General features: G+C 47.4%; 1 protein-coding gene across 2 annotated transcripts in view; it reads right to left on the bottom strand.

Annotated features, from left to right (window-relative positions):
• RPTOR (regulatory associated protein of MTOR complex 1) overlaps positions 1-18,904 on the bottom strand; it is a 699,963-nt gene that overhangs the window by 143,878 nt on the left and 537,181 nt on the right. For both annotated transcript variants that reach the window (XM_029599200.1, XM_029599201.1), the window contains exons 25-26: positions 2,073-2,178; positions 489-603 (exon numbers count right to left, since the gene is read on the bottom strand). In XM_029599200.1, the coding sequence (XP_029455060.1) occupies positions 489-603; positions 2,073-2,178 (221 nt within the window). The remainder of the gene's footprint in view (positions 1-488; positions 604-2,072; positions 2,179-18,904) is intronic.

Genomic DNA, 18,904 nt, shown 5'->3' with positions numbered 1-18,904 from the left:
ATTTATATACAGTTTCCTTTTAAAAATGTGAACCAGTGAAAAGTAACACGATTCTCTTCTCCACCCATTTCACAGCTTGTGAACTTTTTACCCAGAGGAGAGGAGAGCAATTTTCAGCCTGGGGAATTTACTTGAATCACTGATTAGTTACCTGGATAAATGCCTTTGAAAACCATCTTCTATAGTCTGATGTATATATATATATATATGTATTTTATACACTGTATAACATACTGTACTGTACTGTGCAATCTCATACTATACTTTATGATTATTTAAGAATACATAAGGAAATATATTATGTTATTAGTGTGCTGCATCTGGAAACATTGGGTAATACATTTTGTATGTGCAGATGCATGGACGCTTTTTGGAGACTGAAAGACGGTCTATGGGAACCCAAGAGCATGCAGAGCACGTATGGTGCCTTAAGAGGTTACTGTGCTCTTTCTCCAGCTCCTCTGCACATCATCTCCTGCAGTCCTTACCAGATACTATCTTTATCAGCCACTGCTATACATGGAGTGAAAGGATGGAATTTCACCACGGAAGGAACCCCAGGATTCCGGTTAATAAATATCTGGTCATCCAGCCTTGAAATGCCTAAAAGAAAAGAAAAACTAGTACAGTTGAATTCAAGAGTCTATTAAATCAAACTGAAAAGAAATACAAGGTCTTGAACCCAGCACTCCCCTTTTGGGAGTTGTGTCACAAAGTCCTGCATAGTTAGATAGACTGTCTGCCCATTTTGGAACACACAGAGGTGAAGGTCAATCCCTGGGGCTCTAATTTCTTCTATCCAAACTCCAATCCCGCCTTGGGCTGGGAGAGCAATAGAAAAGTATTGCTGTTGTGATAGTGTACTGTGTACTGTCTCTCCTCCATCACTGACTGAAGCAAAATACATCAGAGCTCTGGAAAGAAGGGAGGGAAATCGATAGTGCTTGTGAAGGTCTCAGAACTATAGGTTTTGCTTTGGACACTTGTCAGTTGTGAACTGAGACAGCTGTGATTAACTCAACCACAGAGGGTCAGTCCTACAGTTAATGTCCTTCAACACAGTCACTCCCTCCCCTCTGCTGGGTGGCAAAAATCCCTCTCACATAGACCTAGAAGTTTCCTTCACTATTATCCCTCACCACGCCAGGGAATGGACCTGAGCCAGGAATCGAACCACTGGGCTGGCCCTCAGCTCCTAATTCTGTGAAAAATGCTCATCTCAAGCCTTTCCTCCAGCAAAGCAAATATTGGGCCTGAATTTTAAAAGCATTTACATGCTTAAAAATGGGTTTTACACATGCAAATACACTTTACCCATGTAAGTGGACTTTTGAAAATTGCTACAATATATGACATTGAATTGTCCATAGGATTTATCCAGGTAATGGCTTTTGAAAATTGCTACAATAGTTACATTTGCATTTGTAAATCCTTTTGAAAATTACCCCTTTTTAGTGTTTATATTTTGGTACACATTGCAGAGGTAAAGATAACAAATCACCAGGCAAGCTTATACCCTATTTGTACCCTTGGCATATTGATGTAAAAACTTGGCAAACTTTTCTAATTCAGCCTCAGATGACAAACATTATTACAGAGTCAGAGAGAACCCCACTTGTGTAAAGATATGATGCAAGTAAAGTTCACATAATTTGTGTCTCTGGATAGGGTGGGCAGGAGGAAGCATGAACACCATTTGGGATGTGCCAAAGAGCCCTGGCCCCTGATCCAAGTCCGGTTTTCTTCAATGCTGTTCCTCTGCATTCTGACGTGTGGTCCTGCTCCTATTAAAAAACAGCCTCAACAGCACTACCAAGTTCTCAACTGGCTGTACTGAAAATCAGGACTGGATCAGGCAGCCACAACTGACCTGGAGCAGGAGGCACTGTCATCACTCCTCTTCTACTCTTTCCTTCACTTGGAGCAGAGAGAGAGAGAAAGAGTAAAGAATAGGGAATATAATGGCAGACAGTACTCCATGATCCATCTCATCTGCCCATTTACATTACCTTGTTAAAAGATTCTGCTTGCTAACACCTCTGCCAAGGCACCTCTGCCAAGAATCCCCATACCTTTCGTTATCATTCGCTGTGCTTGTTTCCGGACCCGCGCATTCCGCAAGAACCGCCATTCCCGCTCCTTGCGCATCTGACTCTCCACATCGTGTTCTTCTGGTATCTTTAAAACAAAGAGGAGGTGCATCCATGGTACAAGCTCTTTTGTCCCCAAGGAAGGCCCACATAATTGGCACTGACATCTCCCCAAGTCTCAGGGATATAGAATTTGCTACTCATTAAGTCACCTTTTGACCCGGAGAAATTAACTAAGGGGATCCCTCACCCTCAGGCTAATCAATGGAAGTTTGGTGCAGCAGTTCAAGAACGGGCCTGGTTAGCAGCTCTGTCTTCCAGAGATAGCGTCACTTTTAAAATAGATCATGGTTGGTTCGAATTAGAGTACATACAAAAGATACCATTCAAAAAGGGAAATTAAATTGTTCGACAATGAAGATGTGTAAAAAGCCGAATCTAAATTACCTGAATCAACCGCTAGTAAGTAGGTTGTGAAAAAGTATAGAGAGAATAATTTAGGGTGCCTATATATAAATGGCAGAAGTCTAAAAAAAAAAAAATAAATAAGATTGGTAAGATAAATTGTATGGCATTAGATGACGATATTGACAGACATCTCAAAGACCTAGTGATACCATGGTACAAAATATACCATAGTAAAGAGAGATGTGGTGGGTGTGGCACTGTATGTTAAGGAATCCATAGAATCAAGCAGGATGCATATTCTACAGGAAACTAACTGCACTCTGAAATCTCTATGAATAGAAATTCCATGCATGGCAGGGAGGAGTATAGTTGTGATTTACTACTGTCCACCAGATTAAATATAGTGAAAGACTGAAATGCTAACAGAGATTAAACTGGCTACTAAATGTAGAACAATAATAATGGGAGTTCCCTGTACGTACTTGGATCAGTCCAGACTGTGGGTTATGCCACCCTTCCAGCAGATGGAGACAGAGAAAAACTTGAAGGGCACCCTCTCTTAACCTGGTGTGCCACCTGCATCCCCCTCGGTATTTCTCTGTCTCCAGCAGATGGAGGTGGTGCAAACCCTGCAGTCTTGCCCTGATTCTGTGTCACCCAGAACAAAAAAAAAAACCCAGAAGCAGAGACTTTATTTAACTTTGAGTCAAGCAAAAAAAAAAAAAAAAAGGACAGTCTGAGGCTAATCGAATGGAGAAATTCTTAAGATCCTCCCAGGGGGTAGGCAGGTCCTACGGGATCATCCCCTCTGATAGCAGGTGTAGGGAGCTGGGGTTGGTGACTCCGCGGGGCTCCTGGCAGGTAAAGTACCGGGGGGGAAGAGATTACCGGTGGTCTGATCCCTCTCTCCCTCTGTGGCACTGACCCGATTTAATCCTTTTTCATTGGATTTTTTTTTACTTATGCATAAAGCGTTTTTAGCTTCGCAGTCTCAGCAGAGTGGTGCTTTGCCTTTGATATAGATATACCAGCGTTGCTGCGGGTCGCAAAGTTACGGGGTCCCTGCTTTCAGGCGGTTCTGCCCTGCCGGAGGGTCCAGACAATGAGGTTGCAGACGCAGTTGCTTCTGCTTTGCCTCCTGCCGGCATGGGGTCAGAAGAGGACCTGACAAAGCAGGTTCCTCTGGATGGAGATGACCAGAGGGTGTCCGTCTGTTTCACAAGGAGGAGCTGGAGCCTCTTATTCCCTCTGTACTATCAGAACTCGGAGTGGAAATCCCTCAACATGCCCCACCACAGGATTCCATGGACCCGGTGCTGGTGGGGTTGCAGGCTCCGACCAAAGCTTTTCCTTTCCATCCTATGCTCTAACATCTGATGACCCGGGAGTGGGACGTTCCGGATGCCAGCTTAAGGATTGGTTGGGCCATAGATAAACTTTATCCTTTGCTCAAGGAGTCCCTGGAACTCCTGAAGTTTCCCAAAGTAGACGCTTCAGTATCGGCAGTTATAAAGTGGATCACAATTCCGGTCGCAGGAGCAGCGGCCCTCAAGGATCTTCAGGATAGGAAGCTTGAAGTCCTTCTCAAGCACATCTTTGCGGTTTCGGCCCTAGGTATCCGAGCGGCTGTGTGCAGTAGTTACATGCTCTGGGCGAGCCTCTGATGGGTTCAAAAATTAACAACATCCAGGGATCTCCCTCCAGGCGAGTCAGAACAAGCGGAACGCTTGGAAGCTGCAGTGGCTTATGGTGCTGATGCACTGTATGACCTTCTCCGCACTTCCTCTCGCACTATGTTGTCCGCCGTGTCAGCAAGCGTCTTTCTCTGGCTGCGTAACTAGTCAGCGGACATTTCGTCCAAAGCTCAGTTAGGTGCTCTACCATTTAAAGGCAAGTTTCTCTTCAGGGACGACTTGGAGCAGTTGATAAAGTCCCTCAGTGAAAACAAAGTTCACAAGTTGCTGGAGGACAGACTGAAACCTTCCAGAGGTTTTCAGTCGACCCGCTCACGTTTTCGGGGTCAGCATAGGTTTTGTCACAGCAGACAGCAGCCGGCAGGTCCACGTCAGTCTATGGCAAGGCCTCAAATCCTGGCATATTTCCTTTCGATGCCGCAGAACGTCTCGTGACGGAGGACCTGCCACATCCCTCGCCTCCAAGACTCCTCAATGAAATCAGGCCAGCCCATCCCTCGGTTCCTCAGGTTGGGGGACGATTATCCCAGTTCCTCGAGGCATGGGCCGCTTTGGAATTTGCACGGCCTCTCCAAGATTTTTTTCTGATCTCTCCCTGTATAGCACGAGCCAAGGAGCAGATCGTGCGACCCTCGACTGCCTGCTGTCTCTTGGGGCAGTAAAGCCTGTCCCTCCAGAGCACTGGAAGATGGGGCGATACTCCATCTACTTCATAGTCCCAAAGAAGGAGGGATCTTTCCGACCTATTCTAGACCTCAAAAAGGTAAACAAGGCTCTCAAGATACCGCATTTCCATATGGAAACTCTATGCTTGGTTATTGGGGCAGTCCGCAAAGGCGAGTTCTTAGCATCCCTGGATCTGATGGAAGCATCTTTGCCCATACCCATTCGCAAAGATCATCAGAAATTTCTTCGCTTCATGGTTCTGGGGTGCATTTTCAGTTCTGTGCTCTGCCGTTCGGTCTAGTTACTACCCCCCGCACATTTACCAAAGACATGGTGGTGGTGGCTGTGGCTCTGAGAAAACAAGGCCTTCTGATTCATCCCTACCTGGACGACTGGCTCATCAGGGCGAAATCGAGGGATCTCTGTATAGAAGCTATCAGCAAAGTAGTCAGTCTCCTGGAGTCGCTCGGCTGGGTGATCAATCAAGCCAAAAGCAATTTTATCCCATCTCAGATGATAGACTTCCTGGGGGCCCGATTCGATAACAGGGTCGGGAAAGTGTTTCTCCCCGGACCATGGAGTAAGTTTGGCGCTTGTTGTCGCTCCCGATACCCAAAGCCTGGGACTATCTTCAGGGCCTTGGCTCCATGAAGTCCACTCTAGAGGTGGTTCCCTGGGTTTTTGCTCATATGAGACCATTACAACGAGCGTTACTGTCCCACTGGGATCCCAAGTTGGAGTAGTTCCAGTTCCCTCTTCTGCTCACACCAGGTCTAGTCTTGGGAGTTGGCTTTGCCCACACAACTTGTCTCGCGGGGTGGACCTTGAAGTCCCGAGCTAGATAGTGGTGACCTTGGATGCCAGTCTCTCCGGCTGGGAAGCTGTCAGTCCCACTCAGTCCAGGGCAGCTGGTCCCGAGAGGAGTCAAGCTGGTCGATCAATTGTCTGGAAACCAAAGCAGTTCGACTGGCTTTGCAACACTTCCTCCCATGCCTTCGCAATCAGGCGGTTTGGATCCTGTCCAACAAGGCGACGACGGTAGCCTACATCAACCATCAAGGAGGCACCAAGAGTCAAGCTGTAGCCGACGAGATGGAACAACTCATGGCTTGGGCAGAAGAAAATCTTGCACTGCTAGTGGCATCTCACATCGCCGGGAAGGACAACATACAAGTGGACTTCCTAAGTCGGAAGCGCATAGATCCAGGGGAGTGGGAACTTTCTGACCAAGCAATGGGTCTAATATCCCACAGGCGGGGGACATTCCCACATGGACGTGATGGCGACGCAAAGACAATGCCAAGACCCCTCACTTCTATAGTCGCAGAAAGTATCACAGCGTGGAGGGAGTTGATGCGCTGGTGCTTCCCTGGCCAACCTCAGTTTTCCTGTACGTGTTCCCTCCTTGGTCACTAGTGGTTAAATTCTTCGCAGGATAGAAGTTCGCCCAGGGAACATGATTCTAGTGGTCCCGATGTCCGTGGTTCGCGGATCTGGTCAATCTGGCGGTGGATGGGCCTCTGACATCTTCCACATCTTCTTCGTCAAGATCCTATATTTTTTGACCAGGCAGATCACTTTTGTCTAGCGGCCTGGCTTTTGAAAGGAGGAGATTGAGAAAGAAAGGGTATTTGGAGGAAGTCATTACTACACTGCTGCAAGCCAGAAAAACATCTACCTCTCTGTCATATGTCAGGGTGTAGACAGTTTGAGACGTGGTGTCGAGAACAAGGGATTCCTCCCAAGCATGCTTCTATTGCTAATATTTTGGCCTTTTTGCAAATCGGCTTAACCAAGGGCTTGCCTTTTAATTCCCTCCGTGTACAGGTGGTGGCCCCTAGGTTCTCTTGTTGGCAGCTCAGTAGCGTCACATTCGGATGTAATGCGTTCCCTTAGGAGTAAAACATTTGATTCCTCCCGTCCGTCCTGCATGTCTGTCTTGGAGCCTTAGCTTGGTACTTCGCGTCTTGTGCAATCTGCCGTTTGAACCCCTTAAAAAGGCGACAAAGGACCTCATGTTGAAAACAGTATTTTTGGTGGCTATCTGCTCAGCTCACAGAATCTCGGAACTACAGGCTCTCTCTTGTAGGGAACCCTTTTTGAGAATTTCCGATTCGGGAGTTGTGTACTTCGTGTGGGACTCTCAACATCCCACCCAGTATAGGGAAGCTTTGGTACAGCCCACAGTCTGGACTGATCCTGGTACGTACAGGGAAAAGGAAATCGGTTCTTACCTGCTAATTTTCATTCCTGTAGTACCATGGATCAGTCCAAACACCCGCCCTGGGAATCGGTATTTTTAAGAGTACGCGCTCATATTTCCGTTTTCTTTTTACTGCAGAATACTAAGAAGGCACATTACAGGTTGCTTTCAATTTTATACTACTATAGTTACAGTTCTATTATTGCTTGATTCATTGTTATTATGGTTCACTGTTGTTCTGCTTTGATAATCTATATACTGAGGGGATGCAGGTGGCACACCAGGTTAAGAGAGGGTGCCCTTCAAGTTTTTCTCTGTCTCCATCTGCTGGAAGGGAGGCATAACCCACAGTCTAGACTGATCCGTGGTACTACAGGAATGAAAATTTGCAGGTATGAACCAATTTTCTTATTTCAATTACTACAATATTGATTGAGTGAATGTCTCATCAGGGCATGTCAGGGAGATTAAGTTCTTAGACACCTTAAATGACTGCTTCATGGAAGAATTGGTCCTAGAACTGGCAAAAGAGGGGAGGGGGAGCAACTTTAGATCAGTTCTCACTGGAATGCAGGATCTGGTGCAAAGGAAATTGGTGATGGAGCTACTATAGTGATTATAATCACAGCTTCCAGTTTCCTGCAGGAATTTAGGGATAGATTCCGTTTCAAGGGTTAGAAAATTCTGCAGTAAAGTTCTGAAATTCTATGGCATATTTGCATAGCTTTAAATATATTTGCACATTAATTTATGTAGATTTTGTTTTACTTTATAGAAATAGTTATTTTCTGACATTTCTTGTGTTTCTAGTTAATTTATTTCATCTTTTTTAGGAGGAAAAGAAATCTTTGTGATCAGTGCTGGGAAAGGAGGAAGGGGATAGATAATAGGGGAATGGCTCTCAGAGGAGAGAACTGGAGAAGGGATCTCAGGCAGGCAGGGCAGAGGAACAGAAGATAGAAGTGGGCTGGAGGCACAAAGGAATGGGAGGATGGGGTAATCATGAAGCAGATGAAAGGGAATAAGGGGAGAGGAGTAGAGTGGATCATGGATCAGGGAGAGTGATCAGGAGAGGGAGAGACAATCTCCTCACTCACGCTCTCCCTACACCCTTTCCAATCCTTTTCATTCATACTCCCATGCTCCCGTACCCACTCTGATTTCCCTTTCCTTCCCTCACTCATGGTCTTGGCTCCTCCATACATCCTCTCATTCACTCTGCCTTCCCATATTCTCCCCACTCATGGTCCTGCCCCTCCCCCATTACATTCCCTCACTTTCTCCAAGATCTTTTCACTCACAGTCTTTATTCTCCTTCATCCCCCATATCCTCTCAGAGAATGTGGTTAAGGCAGTTAGTGTAACTGGGTTTAAAAAAAGGTTTGGATATGTTCCTGGAGGAGAAGTCCATAAATTGCTATTAATCAATAAGGAACCACCACTGCTTGTTGTCGACAGTAGTAGCATGGGATCTATTTAATGTTTGGATACTTGCCAGGTACTAGTGATTTGGATCGGCCGCTGTTGAAGGTAGGATACTGGGCTTGATGGACCCTTGGTCTGACCCAGTATGGCATATTTTATATTCTTATTTTTGCAGATGACACAAAAATATTCAAAGTAGTTAAAACACAGGATGAGTGTGAGGAAATGCAGAAAGGAATGTGCAAAACTGGGCAAATAAATGGCAGAAGAAAATTAATATAGACAAGTGTGATGTGACATACATAGGGGAAAAAAAAACTTAAATTATAGGTATGCAATAATGGGTTTCTTATTAGGAGTAATGACCCAAGAAAATTATCCTGGAATCACGGTGGACAATATTTTGAAATCCTCAGCTCAGTGTGGTGGCAGTCAAAAAACAAACAAACAAACAAACAAACAAATAGAATGTTAAGAATTATTTGGAAATGAATGGAGAATAATTTGTGAATATCATAATGTCTTTGTATATTTCTTTGGTGCAACTGCATCCGGAATACCAGTGTGTAGTTTTGGTTGTCCCAGCTCAAAAAATATATAGCAGAATTAGATAAGGTACAGAGAAGACCAAAGGAATGGTAAAGGGGATGGAATAGCTCCCTTATGAAGAAAGGCTAAACAGGTTAGGGCTCTTCAACTTGGAAAAGAGATGACAGAGGGAAAATTTATAAAATCATAATTGGGGTGGAACAAGTAAACAGGGAATGGTTATATACTCTTTAAAATAGTACTAGGATTAGGGGACACTCCATGAAACTAGAAGGTAGCAGATTTGAAACACATTGGAGAAAGAATTTTTTTCACTCAGTGTGTATAATCAAGCTGTGGAATTTGTTGCCAAAGGAAGTGATCAAGGTATCTGGCATAGATGGGTTTAAAAAGGGTTTGGGCAAGTTTCTGGCAGAAAAGTTTATAAAAGGAAAATTGGTTCTTACCTGCTAATTTTCGTTCCTGGAATACCACAGATCAGTCCAAACTCCTGGGTTTTGCCTCCCTTCCAGCCAGATGGAGATAGAGAAAATTTTACTGACACTGCCACCTGCAGTTCCTCAGTATTGACCTGGACCCAAGCCAAAATAAAGGTCCCCAATAACTAACACAACTGATCACAACTCCCATAGCGAACAGGAGGAAAGTATAACCTTGCAATGGAAAAAATCTTTCCAATCTTAATAACTGAAGGAAAATGTATTTAAGCTTAGAATTTTTCAGTATATTTACAACAGTATGTGCGGATTCTCCCCAACAACCAGGGTGGGACTCTGGACTGATCTGTGTTATTCCAAGAATGAAAATTACCAGGTAAGAACCAGTTTTCCTTTCTTGTTCATACAAGATCAGTCCAGACTCCTGGGATGTACCAAAGCTTCCCTAACCAGGGTAGGACTGGGAGAAAGTTGCTCGAATAATGCTCTCACCAAAGCCCCTGACCTCCAGAGTCTGGAAATCCAAGCGATGACTGGCGAAAGTGTGCAATGACTTCCAAGTGGCTGCACGACAAATCTCCTGTGTCATCTGCTCACATTTGGCCCAAGACATCACACCTGTGACCGAGTAGAGTGAGCCCTTAACTCTTCTGGCACATGGCACCCCTGACAAATGTATGCGGAGCCTATAGCTTCCTTCAACCACTGCGCAATGGTGGACTTGGAAGCTTTTTGCCCCTTCTTTGCACCACTCCATAGGACAAACAGATGATCTGATACCCTGAAACCATTAGTGGACATAAAGCAGGCGCAACAACGCCTGCTTTATGTCCATACACCAGAAATCCCTAGCATGCGGCTCTAATGCGTCCAGATTTGGAAAACCTGCTCCACAGATTGACTCAAGTGAAATGCTGATACCACCTTCAGTAGAAAGGAGGGTACTTGATAGGGAGGGGAGATATGTGATCGTAGCTGGTACGCTCCACCATCAGCGCCTTGCGTTTTGTAACATTTATGCGCCTAACATCTATTCCCATGCATTTTTCACTCAGCTGGTGAAGCTGCTGAGCGCGCTGTCCGGCTATACTCTCATAGTGGGAGGGGACTTTAATGTCGTTGCCGATAAGCTTCTAGACTGCAATCCTACTAGACGGGCTACAGCGTTGGACGGGACTCAGGGGGTCCCTTTCTTATGTCACGAGCTTCAACTGCTTGATGTGTGGCGGGTATTGCACCCCACGGAGCGGGATTACACTTTTTTCTCCAACCCCCAAAAGTCATATTCTCGCTTAGATTATTTCTTAGTCGCTGATACGCTATTCCCGTCGGTGGAGGGTGCCAACATAGGGGCGATTGCTGTGTCTGACCATGCGCCTATCCACATTCAGGTGGCGATTGGTCTGCGGCAGCGGGGGGCTTTTTCATGGCGCATGCGCCCTGACTTATACTGCGATACGGAGTTCCGTAAGCATCTCCAGTCTTGTTGGAAGGAATATGTGCGATTCAATGCCACACCAGATATTTCTCCTGAACTGCTCTCGGAGGCAGGGAAGACGGTTATGAGGGGCCATATCATTGCCTACACTGCTAAGGTAAACCGGCAGCGTAACGCAGAGATTCTACGCCTTACGGCGGAGCTCAAGAGCGCTCAGCGGCAGCACATGCTTGATCTGTCCTCATCGAGTAAAGCCCGGGTTGAGCAGGTTCGGGAGGCGTTAAATGCCCGTCTGCATCAACGGGCCTCCAAATCCCTTCGCTATTACAGATATCAACTGTATAAGCAAGGGAATAGACCCAGTAAAATGATGACGCACTTGATACGGCCTAGGAATCAGAAGCTAATTATTGCTAGGCTCAAGGATCGTGGGGGGCGTTATGTGACTTCTCAGGAGGAGATTGAGCGAAGGTTCAGGGAATATTATATGGAATTATATGGGCACAAAGGCCAAAATTTTGAAACCACAGCTCAATTTTTTCATGATTTGCAGTGGCCACGCTTGCTTTCTGCACACCAACGTGTGTTAAACCAACCCATTACAGACCAGGAAGTGTATTCGGTGATCCAGGGTTTGAGGCTGGGGAAGGCTGCGGGGCCAGACGGGCTGGGGGCGGAGTACTATAAAATCCTTACATTCCATTTCTTGACACCGCTGATCAAATTCTATAATGAAGTGGCAACTACTATGACTTTGCCGGAGGGGATGACGCAGTCGGTTACTGTGGTTTTGGCTAAAAAGGGTAAAGACCTCACGGAGGTGGGTTCATACAGGCCTATCTCCCTGCTCAATGTGGATGTGAAAATTTTGGCAGCAGTGCTCGCGGCGCGGCTGAATCCCATTCTGCCAAAGTTAATAGGAGGAGATCAGACTGGGTTTGTTAAGGGGCGTCAGGGCGTCCGAAATGTACGGCGTCTTATCGCAGCCCTGAGTTATCACCCTACAGAGGAGGCCATGATTCTGAGTCTGGATGCTGAAAAGGCGTTCGACTCGGTGTCCTGGGAGTATTTGTTTTGGATGCTGGGCCAATATGGTTTTAATGGGGCTTTTGTTGCCTGGCTTCAGGCTTTATACAGTTCCCCTAGTGCCCGCCTATTATTAAATGGGGTCCTCACCGAGCCTATTGGGTTAAAGTGTGGGGTGTGGCAGGGATGCCCACTGTCTCCCCTTCTTTTCGTTTTAGCAGTTGAGCCTTTGGCTCTTCGGCTACGGGAGGAGAGGGGGTTTACGGGACTTAGTATGGGAGGTCACCCGGTTAAGATGGCCCTATTTGCGGATGATATCCTGTTGTTCGTAGGACGACCGCGACGTAGTGTGCCGATCATCATTACGATCTTTGATCAATTTAAGGACATAGCAGGGCTTCAAATTAACTACTCCAAATCTGAAGCATTGGCCCTGACACCGGGGCTCCAGAGCGGTTGGCAGACTTCATTTCCGTTTACATGGGCGCCGGGGAAGCTGCGGTATTTGGGGGTGTGGGTACCCCGGGACTTGCGTCTTTTGTATGGATTAAACATAACGGAAAAAATAGATGCCATCTTATTGCAGTTGGCGGCATGGACTCTCCTCCCGCTGAGCTTTTTCGGGAGATGTGCGCTGATTAAAATGATTGTGGTCCCTAAGCTCCTTTATCTGCTCCATATGCTCCCCTGCTGGCTGACTGTTCGGGATGTGCAGCGGTTACATGGGGGTCTGTCTCGTTTCTTGTGGAAAGGAAAGCGTGCAAGGATAAAATACACGGTATTGCAATATGCTAGGGAGGCGGGTGGGTATGGGGTGCCTGATTTTCGTATGTATAATGCTGCTTGCCAGTTGCGATTTGTGGGGGAGTGGCTTACGGGGAAGTACTGTTATTGTGTGTTACTGTCTAGTATGTCTGCTCCCTGGTTGCCACTTTCTCTCCTACAGGTAGATGCGAAGAGATTGCAAGCTTTGCTTTACCCGAGGTGCCTGCTGTCCCCATGTATCAAAGCCTGGCGCTGGCTGCGACAGCTGACTGGGTTGAAGGGGCTTTCCTCACTGCTGGCACCGCTCCTGGGTAACCTGGACTTTCGCCCCGGGCGGGACTGTCGTGGCGTTTTTCAGTGTTGGGCCTCTAAGGGTGTGGAATATCTTTATCACTTCTTCAATCCCGACACTCATGAGCTCCTGGACTTTCAAACTTTGCACAGTACCCATCACCTATCGTCAAAGCATTTTTTTGGATATCTACAGGCGCGCCATTACCTTCAGACTTTTCGTTGGACCGTGGCAGATGTGGCTGCAGAATCCCTTTTTGCCACTACAGTATCGGACGCTCTTAGTGTGCACAACTCGATCAAGAGCTGGAAACGACTGTGTGAGGGCTATAAACGGCTTGAACATCTAACGGTTTTAGCTTCCCGATGGTCTGCCGTATTGCAAGACACTGTGACTCCGGAGCAAGTGAAACGCTGGTTTCAGTCCCTGCACACCCAAAATCCAGACCTAGGGCTTCGGGAATTGCAGTTTCGTATTTTACATATGTCTTACTATGATGATGTCAGGAGATTTCAGATGGGGTTTACAGACACCCCGCTTTGTATCAAATGTGGTGGGGAAGAGGGGACCTTGGTACACAGGCTCCTCCTGTGCCCGACGGTTTCTCCCTTTTGGAGCCAGGTGATGCAGACCATTTCTCAATGCACTGGGCTTCCCACCCGCTGTGGAGTGCGGGCACTGACTACACACCCATTGTACGCCGTGAACCCCTGCCCACTTAGTAAAGCTAAATTTGCCCGATTGGCGATGCTGTTGGCGTGTAGGACCATACTTTCGGTGTGGGTGGAACCACAAGGTGCGCCTACTGAGGCGGCTTGGGCCGCCAGGATGACTTTAGAGCTGCAAATGGAGCATTTGGACAGCATTTCGGGACATCGTACAAGGGATCAGTTATATGAGGACTGTTGGCAGGGTTTCTTTCACAGACTTCCTGGAGGGACGCAAGCTACCTTGCTTGTCTCTGGATATTCTAATGATTGGACTTAATCCAGTTCCATGGACCTAGGGATGGGACCAGAGGGGGTGGGAGGGGAGAGGGTGGTGAATGGGTGAGTGGGGATGGGGACGGACGGGTAGGGGGGAATATCGGGGGGGATAGTGTGGGGGTACAGAGTAAGCTCCACACGGTGAGTTTGGGGTACGGTGGGGGGGAAAGGTAAATGTTTGAGTTGGGTTCTGGGATGGGAAAAAAAAAGGTTAATGGAAAAGTGGGTCACGGGTTCATGGTTGGTACCCCAATGTTGGTTGGTGGGGGCTATCACTTCTGGGAAACATGCCTATTGTGTGACCGTGTTTAGTTTATTGCCGAGTATTCTGTATATGTACCGTTTGAGGCTCTTTGGAGCTGTTTTTTTAATGTGACCACGGCTTTTGACTCAATAAAAATTATTTTGCAAAAAAAAAAAAAAAAAGGAGGGTACTGTACATAATGAAATCCCAGAGTCTGAGATCTTGAAAAAGGAATCTCTACATGACAAAGTCTGGAGCTCCAAAATCCTATAGGGGAACAGATTGCCACTAGAAATACAATCTTTAGGGTGAGATCTTTCAAAGTTGCTCTCCTTAAGGGCTCAAAAAAGAACTGCACACATTCCCCTAAGGACCTAGTTTAGGTTTCTGGAAGGACATAACTTGTGCACCAGAGGACAGAGATGCTTTGCCCCCTGGAGAAAATGTACCACATCCAGATGTGCGGTTAGGGAAACCCCATGCATCTTGCCTCGAAGGCAGCCTAAAAGTTGCCTCCTGCACTTTGAGGGAGTTAAAGGCCAAGCCTTTCACCAACCCTCTCTTCAAGAAGGTTAAAATGTGCGCCACAGATGCTTGAGTGGGCATCACTTTCTGAACTACACATCAAGCCTCAAAAACTCTCCAGATCCTCACATAAGCCAAGAAAGTGGAGGGCTTTCTAGCCTGTAATAGAGTGAAAATGACATCCTCTGAATATCCTTTTCCTCTTAAGGGCTTCCTCTCAAAAACCAAGCCGCAAGACAAAAGTGAGCCGCTTGATCCAAAAATATGGGACCCTGGTGAAGAAGCTTTGGCAGATGACCGAGGAGAAATGGCCCGTCCTCTGCCAGATTGAGTAGATCCATAAACCATGGTCGTCGTGGCCACTCTGGCACCACCCAAATCACCTCGCCCGGATGATTTTCTATTCACCCTAACCCCTTGCCCACCAGTGGCCATGGGAGGAACACAAAGGAGAATCCCCCGAGGCCACGGAAGAACCAAGGCATCAACCCCTTCGGTTCCGAGATCCTGCCTGCTACTGAAGAAGCGAGGCACCTTGGCATTCCACCTAGAAGCCATCAAGTCCATGTGGGGAACTCCCCTTCTGTAACGGATTAGCCCCATCACCTCTTCCGACAACTCCCATTCTCCGGGTCCAGTCGTTGCCAGCTGAAAATATCTGCTTGTGTGTTGTCTACCCCGGCAATGTGGAATGCTGCTAGCAACTCCAAATGCTGCTCTGCCCAGTGAATTAGCTGCTGGGCTTTTTGAGCCACTGCCCAACTCTTGATTTCACCTTGTCAGTTGATATAGGCCACCATTGTTGCATTATCTGACAGAATTTGTACCGGCCAGCTGCGTAACAGAGGCAGAAATGCAAGCAATGCAAACTGCACCACCCTTGTCTCTGATTTGTAGACCACAATGCCTCTTCCTGTTACCACTGGCCTTGAGCTGAATGATCCTGGCACACTGCTCTCCAACTGGAGAGACTGGTATCGGTGGTAACTACCACCCAACTGGGAACCTCCAGGTCCCACCCCGCTTCTCAACTGGTGCCGATCAAGCCACCATGAAAGATGACCTGGTGTCCTTCATGAGAGGCAGAGAGATAAATCAGCTCTGACAATGGATTCCACCAGGAAACAAGAGCCCTCTGCAGATACCGCATATGCACAAAGACACACGGAACCAACTCCAAAGTGGATGCCATAGAACCAAGAACCTGCAGATAGTCCCAGACCCTGGGCACTGCCTGTGCAACAAACTGAAAACCTGCATCTGCAGTGTGCATGTGCGATCCCTGGCGAGAAACATCTTCTCAATCCTGGTATCGAAATGTGCCCACAGGAATTCCAACACCTGGGGAGGGGCAAGGTGAATCTCTGAAATTCACCACCCAACCCAAAATCTGAGACATTGCCTACAGGCAGAGATTCTTCGACCTTGCCCGAATGAGTCAGTCATCTAGATATGAGTGAACTAGCATGCCCCTCCTTCCTGAGAGCCTCTGCCACCACCACCACCGTTAACTTGGTGAAGGTACGTGGTACCATCTCAAGGGCAGGGCAGAAAATTGAAAATGCTTCGAGGATCATAAACCTCAGGAACTGTTGATGATCCGAACAAATTGGTATGTGCAAGTATGCTTTGGTCAAATCCACGGAAGCCAGAAACTCTCTTTTGAGCACCACCTCAATAACCAATCGCAGCGTCTCCATTCGGAAGCAAGGAACTTTGAGGACCCTGTTCACGTTTTTTAAATCTAAAATTGGATGGAAGGTTCCTTGTACAAGAGAGTCAGATGACCCTCAATAGCTGGGACCAAGGAGTGGATCGGCTTCACTTCACTGGGTGGACATAGCTTCACCAGCACCCTGTCCAGAGCCATCTCTGCTCAGCTTCTGTCGCTGAAAGGCCTGGAATCCAGGACTGTTGCCTCCCAGTCCCTTGTCTCTGGGTCCCCATCAGAACTCTATTTTGCCAAATCCTCCTATTAGAATGAAACTGGGGATGCCCAGGAAAGGATCTTTTTCCTCTCTCGGGCTTATCCTCCGGTAATCTCTATGTCCCTTGTTCTCTCCAAGATGCTAATCAGCTCTTCCAAGTACTTGCCAAAGTGGAGTTTCCCTTTACAGGGCACCGCTCCTAACAGACTTGGACCAGATGTCCGCTGACCATTTCCTTAACCAAAGGAGCCGTCTGGCTGAAATCGCCATCAGCGTCCTTGAAGACATTCTGATGAGGTCATTAAGGGCATCTGCCCCATAGGTCACTGCAGCCTCCAGCCGCACTGCCTGCTTCTGAAGTGGACATAGGCTATGCAGCCTGCAACTGCTGAACCTAGTGTAGCCTGGCCCACCGCATAAAACTGTTGCACACCACAGCACTTATGCCTAATGCTGACACATCAAAAATCTTCTTGAAATGAACTTCCAGCTTCTTGTCCTGCATATCTTTCAGAGCTGCAGAACCTGCCACAGGAATGGTGGTCTTCTTAGTGATCGCTGACACCAACGCATCCACCTTAGGCAGTTTGAGGAGCTCAAGCATATCCTCTGGCAACGGATACAATTTATTCATTGACCTTCCAACCTTCGTCTCAGGAATATCCCACTCCCTGACCACTGCTTCTTAACTGATTTATGGAACAGAAAAGCCTTCACTGGACCCCTTAAGCTGTCCATGACTGGGTCCCATCTCTTCTTGGTCTGATTCCTCCTGCGCAAACTTTATCCCCACTTCCTTAAGCACATGAGGGATAAGGGGCCACAGATCCTCACTGAGGAAAAGATAGACCACCTTTGGTTTGTCCTCTTCCATGGCTGGTGTTTGGCCAAGCCCCTCATCCGGATCCTACCGCCCAAAGGGCCTGCATCAGGCGAGGTATCAGCCGTAGGTGCCTCCTCCTCAGATCCCTCCGAGTCCCCCCCTCTGTAGCGATTGGATGGGCTGCCATACCTAGGACTCTCCAAGCCCTCAAAGAATTGATTTCATGTGACACCCTGGATCTTTTCCTGGGTTGTGATCCAAGGGACCCCTCTGGCCAAGAATTCTGACACCCTGCAACTTTCTTGGCCAGGTATGCTTTTTGTGCATCAGTAGCACAAAGTCTGATGAGAAGGCAGAAGAATTGTCGGAATCCTCCCCCAGGAAGTCCTCATCCTCACCCGGCTACACACTCTGCCTTCTCTCGGCATTCTACATGGCCAGGGACAAAGGCGGTGGAAAATCCTTCTCTCCCCCCGCATCTCCTGCAGCAGCTGTGGAGGAGGACAAAATGGCCACCGTTCGCTAACCAGGAAGTTGGCTGTGGTCTCTACAGATGCCCCCGCTGCTTATTGGGCACTGTCTCTGCCTGCCCCGAACTTCCCACTCCACCTGAAAGGCAATGGGGACAAAGGCCAGTATGGGAGAACCACTGCCACCCAAAGCTCACTTGCTGCCGTGGGCCATGCTTGAATGACTGCGTATCTGCTGTGAGCCACCACTGAAAGGAAGATCAAGCAGTACAAACCTGGGAACCCTGCCTGCTGCTACCAAGTCAGCAGCTGCACAACTCTGCTGCTTGATTACTTTCCTCCCAAGAAATATATTTTATTTATTTACTTATTTTTTTCCACCAAACTTTAAAAACAAAAGACACATTTACTTCTCTGGGAGCCAAGACAATGGCTGAAGAATTGCAGCAGGTTCCACAAGTTCTCCTGGGGGAGAGGGAATGGTACCACAGCTGTCCACCCTCGGTGGTGAAAGGACCGAGCCACTCAAGGGCTGCCAACCCCGTGCTCGTCCACCTCAGAACTAAGAGGGATGGCCCCACCAGAACCTAGCAACCCCCTGGGAGGATATCCTCTCTGTGGATTGCCCTTTATTATTATTATTTTTTTTTTTTACTAAACAATTTCCAGACTGCTGGTTTTGCACCTCTACCATCCGCTGGAGACAGAGAAATACTGAGGGACTGCAGGCAGCACACTAGGTTATATGCCAGTGTCAGTAAAACGTTCTCTGTCTCCATCTGCTGGAAGGGAGGCAAAACCCAGGAGTCTAGAGTGATCTGGGTATGAACAGGAACAATTATTAGCCTGGTAGACTTGGGGAAAGTCACTACTTATCCCTAGAAGTGAGTAACAAGGAATGCAGATCTTCTGTTTGGGATGTGCCGGGTACTTCT

The sequence above is a fragment of the Rhinatrema bivittatum genome, chromosome 4 (genome assembly GCF_901001135.1).
Source record: "Rhinatrema bivittatum chromosome 4, aRhiBiv1.1, whole genome shotgun sequence".
NCBI classification, from domain to species: domain Eukaryota; kingdom Metazoa; phylum Chordata; class Amphibia; order Gymnophiona; family Rhinatrematidae; genus Rhinatrema; species Rhinatrema bivittatum.
This window is presented reverse-complemented; position numbering and strand designations above follow the sequence as displayed.